Source organism: Gallinula chloropus (genome assembly GCF_964237585.1).
Source record: "Gallinula chloropus genome assembly, chromosome: 1".
In the NCBI taxonomy this organism is placed as follows: domain Eukaryota; kingdom Metazoa; phylum Chordata; class Aves; order Gruiformes; family Rallidae; genus Gallinula; species Gallinula chloropus.
In genome coordinates, this window is record NC_140085.1 from 51,303,963 (window position 1) to 51,316,044 (window position 12,082).

At 45.6% G+C, this 12,082-nt stretch overlaps 1 protein-coding gene across 3 annotated transcripts in view; it reads right to left on the minus strand.

Moving 5' to 3' along the window:
• Window positions 1–5,624, minus strand: part of ABCD2 (ATP binding cassette subfamily D member 2) — a 48,637-nt gene extending 43,013 nt beyond the window's left edge. For 2 of the 3 annotated variants that reach the window (XM_084276777.1, XM_084276776.1), the window contains exons 1-2: window positions 4,583–5,624; window positions 2,987–3,167 (exon numbers count right to left, since the gene is read on the minus strand). In XM_084276777.1, coding sequence (XP_084132903.1) covers window positions 2,987–3,167; window positions 4,583–5,521 — 1,120 coding nt within the window. In that variant the 5' untranslated portion in view covers window positions 5,522–5,624. The remainder of the gene's footprint in view (window positions 1–2,986; window positions 3,168–4,582) is intronic. The other variant, XM_084276778.1, reaches the window with a different exon arrangement.
• Between the last annotated feature and the right edge of the window lie 6,458 nt (window positions 5,625–12,082).

Below are 12,082 nucleotides of genomic sequence, written 5' to 3' on the forward strand. Positions count from 1 at the left end.
ACATACAGACAGACCACCTGTATGTTACTCTTCCTGGCCTAAAGATATTTTAAATAACAATTTTAATTAATTGAGATACATGTTCAAATTTTTTAGTTTAAATTACACAACATCAGTACACTGAAAACCAGTTGCACCTAATCTAGCCACCTGCAACATAGAGAAGAATGGGGTTTTTTTTAAAAAAAAGAAGACAGAAAATCTCTTGAGAAGGGAGAGATTACAAAACTCTTGCTCATGTAGTCCTCAATTTAAAAAGTAATTTACACTTTCTTCCAAGAAGAGCAAACTGAAGGCATAGAGAGACTTCAGTTAATTCATTAGTAAAAACTAAATTGAAAACTATTTCTTACTTCTCAGAGAACCAATTTTTACTGATGGGATTATAGCCTGTGCCGCCCATGCTGTGTAGAACCACCAAAATTAAATGATTCAGGAATGGGGTCTGGTTTAAGTCTACTAATGCAGCAACTCTCCTGTATGCAAATACAGAATTTACTGAGGGCTGCTTCCAGCACCCAGGCTAGCTCATCCAGCAAGTGTTTATATATAGAGCCCTCTGCAAATCACCACATTGGTCATGTTAGGCATAGTTCTACAGGTATTTGAAAAGTTAAAATTAGAGACAATTTATGAGCATTTCACTATTCTAAAACACAAAGCTCTTACATGACATGCCTAACCCACCAAGACCATTTTCCTTGGACTTTTCCTCCAAAGCATTTTTCATATGGCTGGCCCCCTGTGTTTGAAGAAGTGGAGCATTGTGACAGGGCAGACAGGCTGTCTCTGTTTCATGCGGAATCTAACATTTCCCTTTTCATCTTCATTTATGGAATTGATAGTCATACTTGTTTGATAAACAAAGATAACTGTTCACTGTGTCTAGAGAAATCAAACTCTTGCTTCCAAAAATAGTTACATTTCCAGAAACAGATGAGAAACATGACATTCAGAACACTAATCATTCATAACAAAAATAATGAGAAATGTTATCAAACAGGAATCTCCTCTTTGTTAGTTAATTTCTTCCCTGAAATATATAACAGAATCAGCAAATTTCAGTCAGAAATATGACCATCACGGGAGATTCTTTTTTCTTTCTTTTGCAAGATTATTTTTAATTTTTTTTTTCCCCCTGGAGAAGTGTAACAAATCTATTGCTTAACATCTTTAGCCTCAGGTCTGTGTGAGGTTCAGCCAAGGCCAAGCGCTGGGTTCTGCACGTGGGTCACAACAGCCCCGTGCAACACTGCAGGCTTGGGGAAGCGTGGCTGGGAAGCTGCTTGTTGGAAAAGGGCCTGTGTGTGCTGGTGGACAGGCAGCCGAGTGTGACCGGCAGTGTGCCCAGGCAGCCAAGAAGGCCAACGGCAGCCTGGCTCCTGTCAGACACTGTGTGGCCAGCAGGAGTAGGGACGTGACTGTCCCTTTGTAGTCGGCGCTGGTGAGGCTGCTCCTCTACTAGTGTGTTGAGGTTGGGCCCCCTGGCTACCAGAGACACGCTGTGGTGCTGGAGTGTGTCCAGAGAAGAGCAACGAAGCTGGTGACGGGTCTCGAGAACAAGTCAGAGGAGGAGCAGCTGGGGGAACTGGGGTGGTTTAGCCTGGAGACAGGGAGGCTGAGGGGAGACCTTAGTGCTCCCTACAACTACTGGAAAGGATGTTGTAGTGAGGTGGGGGTTGGTCTCTTCTCCCAAGTAGCAAGCAATAGGAGAAGAGGAAGCCGCATCAAGTTGCACCAGGGGAGGTTTAGACTGAATGTTAGGAAAAAAAATTCTTCACTGAAAGGGGTATCAGGCACAGGAACAGGCTGCCCAGGGAAGTGGTGGAGTCCCCATCCTGGGAGGTGTTTAATAGACCTGTAGATGTGGTGCTAAGGGACATGTTTTAGTGGTGAACTTTGTAATACTAGGTTAACGGTTGGACTTGATAATCTTAAAATTCTTTTGCAACCTAAATGACTCTATGATTCTGTTTTTCTGCTATCTTTGAAGCAGTTACCAGGATGTCAGACAGGGTCCTGATATAGTGCTCTCCTGAGCCATGTGATGGGCAGTGGCTCAGACAGCTGAACACCTAGGCATGTAATGACACAATTGCAAATAAGTTAATCATATAAGGGCTGCATGAAGTCATCCTACAAATTGAACCAAGATTGTCTGGTTGGACAGCCCTGATTTGGAATATAATTACCAAGACCTGAACTGAAAATCATTCACTCATTCCCGATTATATTGATCCCACTTAGAACTGATCCTTCTGCTGACATAGTAGGATCTGTGCTTAAAGAATCCCCTGGATTTTTTTATTACATTCTATATTTCTAAACCTGTTGAGGCAAACTTCTCCACTTGCCTTTCACTACCCCTCCTTAATTACCTTTCTTTCCACTCTTGTTTTTTGGGGTGATTTTTAATAGCATCAGCAGTAACAACACTACTTGAGCGTCATTTCAGTTCCTGGAAAGTTGTGATAGGATGTCAGAAATTACACCATGCAAGCCTGGAATCTGAATTTCACCTCTTTTCCCAAGGAGTCAGGGAAAACCAGCAGTTCATAACAGGTCAATGCAGAAGTAAATAATTACCTACAATTACACCACAGTTTATGGAAGGAGATAAGCATTCTAGGAAAGTTAATAATATCATTATGTGAAGTAGCAGAAGATGCTGCAAAAATCAGCCTGCCATCCAAACAGTGGCTAGTGAAGAAGGACTGCAGTTATCATCTATGCTGTCAGGTGATGTGAGGAGCCTCTGAGTCTTAAACTCATGCTGTTCATCAGGCTTATGTTCAAAGTTGGATCTTTTGTATTGCTTTTTCCTCAGCTGACTTGCTATGCTTGAAAGTTACACACAAGACACGGCCACTGTAATAAATTCTGTGATTCCTAAATAGATATGGATGGCATTTGGGGGAAGCACAGTCTTTTGAGGACACAACTTTAAAGAAACATTTAGCAATTAGAGTGAAAAAAATGGTATTACCGCCATCTGCAAATCCCGTTGCAGTGATGATGGGCACAGCGACCATGATCATACCACAGCTACTCCAGACATACTTCATCAGGAACTGCTCTATCATGATGTACCATAAGCGTTTGGACAAAATGAGATTCATTTGATCTGCCAAAGCCTTGTAGCTTTTTTGCAGTTGTTTCATTTCTACCTACAGGTTAAAAAACCAAACAAACAAAAAAACATTTATAGAATGCAACAGAGATGCACATGTCAGACAAGATACGTTCACATAAGTGCAGGAAACAATCAGGTACTGTGACTTCTGACTCCATCTGCTGCGTGGTACTTTATTTTCACGGCGCTGCAGTCTCTGTGCAAACAAAAGTGCAAGTGCACAGCTTTAAGGAAGTCAGTGGACTTGGTTCTTATTTACACCGTGGTCCCTTGATAGCGCTTTGGCAGGTTTTCAGCTTTTTTCAGATCTCTGATATACACAAGAACAACACACTAGGCAGTCACAACAGCTGATTCTAACAATCAAACAGCTGATTCTAACAATCAAAGATTGATAGATACCACATCCTTTTAATGAAGCTGCTGCTGTAGACCTTCACAGCAACTGAAATTCCTCATATTGGAAAGTGTTTGGGGATCAATTATCTCCACTGACTTAAAGCTAAAGAGCTGATCCCCAAAATGCAATGCTGCTTGTTTTTGCAAGCAGTCTGGAGGAAGAGAGAACTGTCCCAAGAGGTTTAACAAGTCAGGCAGTGGCAAGTCAATATGATATAGTGTGTTCGGTCCAAGCCAATATATGTGGGAACCAAAAAACGTTTAATTTAGCTGCCATTGAAACATTACTACAGGCATCTGTGGAGAACGATTGCTTCTACCAAAAGAAACCATTTACGTTATATAATCATTGCTTGCACCGAAAGAGTAATGCTTCAGGCTGGTTTACAGCTTTCATTTTCACCTCACATGAAACTGCTTTCTTTTCCTGTATTGTGTTTGAGAGGTGTTGCAGCCAAAACTCACTTCTAATAAAAATATGGAGAGTTCTTTAATAAGGTGGCTTTAAAACAAGCCTTTAGTTTATGTAACTGTGACTGCTGAAGTACTGTACTTAAGCTATTTTAAGACTCTGATGACTACATCTTTGCTTAGCTATGTAAAAGAGTGTCAAAGGTTGTGGAGCTCTCTGTGCTATCACAGAGTTTTCCTCTAGACTTTCTGGTGTGCTCTGGTTGTTATTTCTGCAGCGTTAAACCTAGTAGTTCATAAATATGGGTAAGAACAAAAAGCAAGCAAGGAAAAAAAAAGCCTGGAAAAGTTAAATGGCATGGATTGGGTGGGGGAAAAACAAAACCAGATTAGCTTTCTAGAAAAGCCTAGGATCCAGCTGCAAACAGGAACATTGTCAGAGCACAAGGGAACTACGGTCTGCTCCCCCAGATACAGCCTCTGAGACGGTATTTTCCTAGGAAACGGGAAGTGCTAGCTGTAAACAGGTTTAAATGTCAGAGGGACCCAAAGTGCTCGGGGAGGGGAATGGGGGAAGCTCAGGTCAGTTCTGGCAGTGCAAGAGGGACCCCAACCCTCTCTGATTTCTCCCCTCCTTACCTTGTGCCCTCGGTAAAAGGCGATCTCTTCCACATTGGCAATGATGCGTGAATGCATGAAGCGCAGGTAGCCCTTCTTGTGCGCCTCCTCAGCCACCAGCTTGCCAAACTTGGGTGAGCAGGCTTTGAGCACACGGGCCGTAGCATAGACGACGAGCCCAGCCAGGAGCGTGGGCCCGATGGGGCTGGCCCCCCGGGACCGTGCCGTGCGGATGAGAGTGTAGGAGGTGAGCATGACATCCAGGATGGGCTTGGTGAGGTTGGAGTAGAGGTGTGCCACAGACTGCGAGAACATCATGATGTCCTCGGTGAGGGACTGGTCCGGGTTGGCCAGCCGCCCGTCCATGCTGATCACCCTGTAGTAAGTCTGGTTGGCAAAGTAGGTCTCATAGGCGTGATCTACCAGGCGCGTGCGGAAGGCGAGGGCCAGCTTGCACTCCAGGTACCGTATGGTGCTGTTCACGAAAGTGGCGGGGATTGCAATCATCAGCCATTTGATCAGTTTGAAGACAAAGCTCCTGGGCTTCTTCTCCACGATGCTTTTCACAATCTTCCCATCGAGGGCGGCCACATAGATGGAGAGGAATGTCCGGGAAACCAGAGCGACTGAGTGGAGGCAAAGCAAGCCCAGCTCCGCGCTCACCAGCTTTGGGAAGAACAGCTTGCGAAGTTCCAGCAGCTGCTTGAAAAATTCCGTGTTGACCGCCGGGGAGGCTTTGCCCCGGCTGCCGGCGGCTCGGTGCAGCGTCTCCAGGCCCGCTTCGTCCCGGCCGGCATCCTGGGAGCCGGCCTTGCAGCCCGCCCGCTTCATGCGCCTGCGGATGATGGGATAGAGGATTTTGAGCCCGTACGCCGCAGCCAGCAGGCACGCAGCCCTCTTCGCGGCGCCGGACCTGCTCCATTGCACCCTCCGGGCCGCCGCATGCAGCATGTGGGTCATCGTGCCCCCGCCGGAGGCACCGCTTCGCGCCGGTCCTAGCGGGAGTGGCTCATGCCCGGCGGGAAGGTGGGCCCCGCCGGCTCTTCATCGGTCCGCCAGCGTCCCCGGCTCCCCGCCGGCCGCCCTGCCGTGACAGATGCTGAATGAGCCCTGCCTCCAAGGGGTGATGGTTGCCTTCAAAGCGCGGCGCGTTGCACAACGCAGCCCGGCGCCGCGCAGCCCGCCCCGCCGACCACCATTGGCTGCGCGGCGCGGGGCGGCACCGGCAGGGCCCGGCTCCCCCGGCCGCAGCCGCTGGCTCCCGGCTCGGCCGCGACAGCAGCAGCAGCGCACGTCCCTCGGTTCACAGCGGGTTCCTCGGAGCTCGGTTCCAGCTGCGCTGTTGTCGCCTCGAAGCTCGGCCCGGCTGGGTGGCGGGTCCCCGGAGGTCGGCCCGGCAGCACCCCCTGCTCGCCTCAGGCCGCGGCCGGCCCTTTCCTTCCGCTTGCCCTGCGGAGCAGGCACCGCCTCCGGCCCCGCCACCGGCCTGGGGCGGGGAGGGGGGGGCGGAAGAAACAGCGGCGGCGGCCGGAGGGTTCGGCTGCTGCGGCAGCCCCGGCGGCGGCCGAGCACCGCGTCAGCCCCCGGCGTTCTCCCGAGCCCTCCGGCGGGGCCGAGATGGCTGTAACATCGCCGCGGCGGGAGGCGCCCGGTGCGGGGGGAGCGGCGGCCCGGAGCGCCGCGGGCGAAGGCAGCGAGCGGCCGGGGCCGGTGGCTGAGGGACAGCCTCCGTGCGGAAATCTGGCCGGGCGGCTGCGGGAAGGACCCGGGCAGCGCTTTCAAAATAACGCGTAGTTTTATTTCCTGCCCTCCGGTCGAAAGGAAACCGGTATTGTGCTGTTGCAGCGTTGGCAAAAACAACCCCGACCGATTCTCACGTCCCTGCAGCAAGATCCGGCTGAATTCGCACAAAGGAACTAACAGTAAATGCAGTTGTCGCGCTGCTTTGTTTTTGTCTCTCCCTAATTTCTTATTCCTACTTCTTCACTTATTTGGGAAAGGTACAGTATTCGAATTTACAAAGGAAGGACAGGGGTTACTTAAAAATACTTTGTATTCTTTCACACTTCAAAAATTATGTAATAAGGGACCAGTTTTATCATATGCCAGAATCAGCTGATACATACTTTATCAGAATATACTTTAAATTATGCTTCAGCTGATACCCTATCAGTATATGATAAAGCACTCGTTTAGGATGTGTATGTAAAAGCATACTTTAAAATCTGATTTTTGGCATTCACAGGAGTGCTGAGGAGTCCAGCCTTCCGCTGGAATCAGAAAGTGAGGCTACCTACTTCCCTGTGACTCGGCATATGCGGGGTTAAATGAAGTCATACTACTGTCATAAAACAGCTCTCTCTGGACAGAGTGCAGTGATAATGACAGGAACACAAGCTTCAGTAGGAAGAAATAGTATCTTTGATTTGAGAGAGAGAGCACTTTGCTTCTAAAAGTCAGGCACCACCTATCAAAACTTCCGTGTGCTTTCCAAATAAACCCAGTAAGCCAAGGCAGGCAAGACAAGCCCAAGTAAGATCCGTCTCTCACTTCTTCCTAGGAGGTTGTACAAACTGTGTCCTCAGTGGACTGCTTATTACTGTGGTAGGTTGACCCCATCTGGTGCCAGGTGCCCACCAAAGCCACACCATCACTGTCCCCTCCTCAGACGGACAGGGGAGAGAAAATACAAGGAAAGGCTCATGAGTTGAGAGAAGGACAAGGAGAGATCGTTCACCAATTACTGTCACAGGCAGAAAAGACTCAACTTAAAAAAATAAATTACCAAGCAAAACAGAGTAGAGTAATGAGAAATGAAACTAAGTCTCAAAACAGCTTGCCCCATTCCTTCCTTCCCAGGCTCAACTTTACTCCTGGATTTCTCTGCCTCCTCCCACCCAGTAGCATGGATGGGGGGGCGGGGGAACAGGGAATGGGGGGTACGGTCAGTGCATCACAAGTTGTTTCTCCCATCTCTTCCTCCTCAGGGGCAGGTCTCCTCACACTCTCCCTGCTCCAGAGTGTGGTCCCTCCCATAGGAGGCAGTCCTCTATTAACTTCTCCAATGTGAGGCTTTCCCAAGGGCTGCAATTCTTCATGAACGGCTCCAGTATGTGTCTCTTCCACAAGGTTCAGACCTTCAGGACCAGAGTGCTCCAGCATGGTTTCCCCACAGGGTCACAAGTCCTGCCAGCAAATGTGCTCTGGTGTGGGCTCCTCTTTCCACAGGGTCCTGCCAGGATGGGCTCCAACACAGGCTTCCCACAGGGTCACAGCCTCTTTGAGGTGCTTCCACCTGCTCCAGCATGGGATCCTTCATGGGCTGCAAGTGGATATCTGCTCCACTATCAACCTCCACAGGCTGCAGGGGTACAGACTTCTTCGCTATGGTCTTCACCATAGGCTGCAGAGGAATCTTTGCTCTGCCACCTGGAGCTCCTCCACCTCCTTCTTCACTGGCCTGGATGTCTGCAGGGTTGTTCCTCTCACATCTTGTCATTCCTCTCTCTGGCTGCAGTTGCTATTTGTGTTTTTCTTAACTCTGTTATCCCAGCAGCACTACCATTGTCTCTGATGGCCTTGGCCAGCAGTGGGACCATTTTGGAGCCAGATGTCATTGGCTCTGTTGGACACTGGGGGAAGCTTCTAGCAACTTCTTGCAGAAGCCACCTCTGTGGTCCCCCCACTACCGAAACGTTGCCATGCAAACCCACAACGTTGGCATGATAGAGATCAGGACAGAGGTCCTTCTAGCTTGTTTCTTTTTTCCTTTTCCTTTTTTTTTTTTTTACTGCACAACTGAAAATAAAGCTATTATGTCAAAATACGACCTAGAGCAGTACAGCTAATGTTTGGTTTGGAGGTAGGCATGGTGTCACTGCAGATTGTCAGTATAATAGAATGGTTTTTCAGCAAAGAAAGGCACTGACAAGATCCGCTGGCTAAGAAATTGCTTTGCTTAGGGTTTGTTCTTTTTTAATCACAATCTCCAGTTGGATACTTCCCATTCTGGCTCGTGTGTGTCACAGCATACTCTTAGATTTTGCCAAACCACAGTTATTTGTAATATTCCGTTACTCTAGCATTTTCTTACCAAGGGGAAAGTTCACAGTTCTCTTTCGGGTGTGCATATCTGCTGACCTTTCACTTCACAAGATGCCAGAGGACTGAAGCTTTTGGTGACTTGGCGATAAATGCAGATGTACACCCCATAGTTGGATCTGTGGGAACACTTAAGTAGAGCAGATCTGACTGTGCAGTGTTTCAGTCAATAAAAACAATGTATTTTCTTCTTTTGAAAGCATGGAGAAAAGCCTGAACCGTTGTTTTAAATACACCCTTTCTCCTGGTCTTGCTGCCTCAAGATTTGTGCTCTGCCACAGTCCTGCTCTGTAATCAATGCACAAACTCTTCTTTGTGAAACATGGCCTTAGGTGGTAATTTTTTTTTTTTTTGTGGTGAAGGCAGCAATTTTACTACATTTAGTTATAAAAAATTTCTCAGTATTACTGGAAAATAATTATGAAAGCTGCAGTCATTTTGGCGCAGTGTTGTCTCCAGTTTCTACTGACTTTATTTTAATAAGCTTTTGAAGATAAGTGCAATCAAATAAGTTCAAGTAGCTTAGGCTGTGGGGCTAGGGAGATGTTGATATTAAAACCAGAATATTTTGGGGTTTCTACTCTCTTAAGAAGAACCAGATTTAATTTTTTTTTAGTGCTGAGTGATTGTCTTTAAGTCGTATTTTTAGTTTTCCTCAAACACATCAAAATGACTTGTGTGCCTTTTCTGAATATGGGAACTGATAACTGAGGAGGAAGAGTAAGAAAAGCTTATCCTATTTTTATAATTATTTCATATTCTGAGGTATTTTTCACTATTTTAAGTCAATATTCCAGCAGAATATCATAATTCTGCTCCCAGCTACAAAAAAAAAAAAACCCCAAACCCAAACATTTATTATCCAGATGGTGCTTCTCTGATGGCTGAAGTAACAGAATCACTGTCAATAGACATGCTCTGTGCATGTATATAACCACAAAACAGAAGTGGAAACAATGAATATCAGGCTGACCAACCCCCGTGAATGTTTGAACATGTAGGAACTCAGTGTAAGCATGGCAATGCTGATGCCTCTTTTTTCCACTTCTGTTTTATGCCCACTGGCTCCCACTCCAGCACTTCATCCTTGCACAACTTTGTGACTGAGGTGGGGAAGGTGGAATTGGGACTTGTAGGTTATGTGAGAGATACCAGTCTGCCTTACTCAATGATCATTTCTTTTAAAACCTTTTGATTTAGTGTTAGAAAAAATAAAATGTGGAGCTTTTGAATCAAAAGGCTGCTTACCTGATGCCACATACGCTCCTAACAGGGAGTCCAAAGGCTGTGACATCAGTCTTTACAGAAAACTAGAATTTCCTCGCTGCTTATAGAGTTATCCACTGTGTCATAAAGGCATACAAAATTAAAACCAAGATACTGAAAATGGATATAAATTATGCCTTTTGTATCACTGCTATTTGGGATATTTAACATTTAAATGCATGTATATCATACCTCAAGTAAATAACTGTTTCTATGTGGCTGAGCTATATGTGAAATACGTAAAATACAAATCCACACAGTGCTCATTGTTTTCAATTACATCCTAATACTGAACTGTAATTTATAAAATATGATGTACTCTAATATGGTGAGTTAGGGGTTTCTGGGTTTTTTCCTTTAATTTTGAGCTGTATGTTTACACACGGGTGTGGGAATGGTAGGCCTCGATTTGAGCCAGATTGAGGATGGTCATACAGGCCCTTAATCAAGTAAATACCTTTTACTCTGAAGTACTTCCAAAATTTCTATTGACTTTAATGTAACCACATAAATACAGAAATACACCTGCAGAATTAGTTTGCAACATCAAGGCAAAACAACGACAAATTAGACCTTTTCATCAGAAAAGGGTGATCAGGTATCTGACCTTTGATTTCAGTTTCATAGGAGCAGGAATTGTCTTCTTATTCTGCCTGGTTTGCAGAAGTTATTGGCTGTAAACATATTACAATTCTACCTCAGTAGAACAGCCAGACGCTGTAATTCATTTAGCATCTGGAGATGTAAGCCAAGCAAGAAGCTTCGGCTGTAAGATGGCAAATGTGGAAGTTTGTTGAAGTGTCCCTGTGGTGAGACCGGCCTGATCCTGCCGAGAAGCTGTTTCCAATGCTTTTAGTCCTGAAGAGGCTGTGTGGTACCCAGACTAAGCAGAGATGTGTTATGGAAAGAGCGTAAAGAGGAGGGGGGAAATGGCAATGTCCTGCTCTATTGTTTCACTCCAGAGTACAGGCTCCACAGAGATGGTGTAAGTGGGGGGCATTCCTGCATTCCTTCCTCTTATTCTGTCTTCCATAAATTTAAATCCCTCATGTCTCATAGGATGTGAGAATTTCTCCATAAGGTATTTTACTCGAGCAGTTTCTGGCTGACAGTACAATAAATACAGACCAATCACAAACAGTTCTGAGGACAGTGTGATTCTAGACAGAATATGGCTCTAGAAAGAAGTGTAAACAAGTTGTTTTCCCTCTGCAGAGAGGCATGGAGAGGGAAAAGGCCAAGGATAGAGAAGGTCAGTGTCAGCTGCTCCAAACACAGTCAACTGCTGACTAATGATCTCAGACAAAGGATTATAGTTTTAATATTTAGGTTTTAATACTTAAAACCTTGCATGTCTGGATTTTTAAGACATATTTATCTTGTTAAATTAATTTCTTATGTCCTACAGAAAACTCAGCTGAACCCCAACATTCTGGAAAAATACAATTATGGGAAGCATGTGTCTATTAAGTCTTCAGAAGTCTCAAATACATTAATTTTTTTGGGTTTTGCTTTAAATCTGTGATGGTTGCTGCTCTCAGATCATCTGAAGAAAATTCTAACATTTCTTTATTGCTCCTTTGCTCAAGTGCATTGTAGATACTTAAAAAAATGTCTTCTTTTCTACAGGGATAGAGTTAATTTTCTACGTAGCAGCTGGTGTAGTCTTGTGTTTGTGATTTAGGATGAGAATTATGTTGATAACACACTGATGTTTTTAGTTGTTGCCAAACAGTCAGGGACATTTCAGCTTCTCATGCTGCCCTGCCAAGGAGAAGGTGAGGGGCACCCAAGAAGCTGAGGGGGACACAGCCAGGGCACCTGACCCAAACTGGTCAAAGGGATATTCCATACCATGTGATGTCATGCTCTATATATAACTGGGGTATTGGCTAGGAGGCAGAGCAGCTTGGGAGCTAGCTGTTCATCAACTTTAGCTGGTGAAAGATTGTGCTGTTCATCACTTGTTTTGTATATTCTTTTACTTTAATTATTAATTACTACATTCCTTTTTTCCTTTTATGTCCTATTAAACTGTGTTTATTTTAACCTATGAGTTTTACTTGTTTGTTTTTTGATTCTCTCCCCCATTCCACTGGGACGGGGGAAGAAAGCAAATGGCTGTGTGGTTGTTTTAGCTTCCAGATGAGTTAA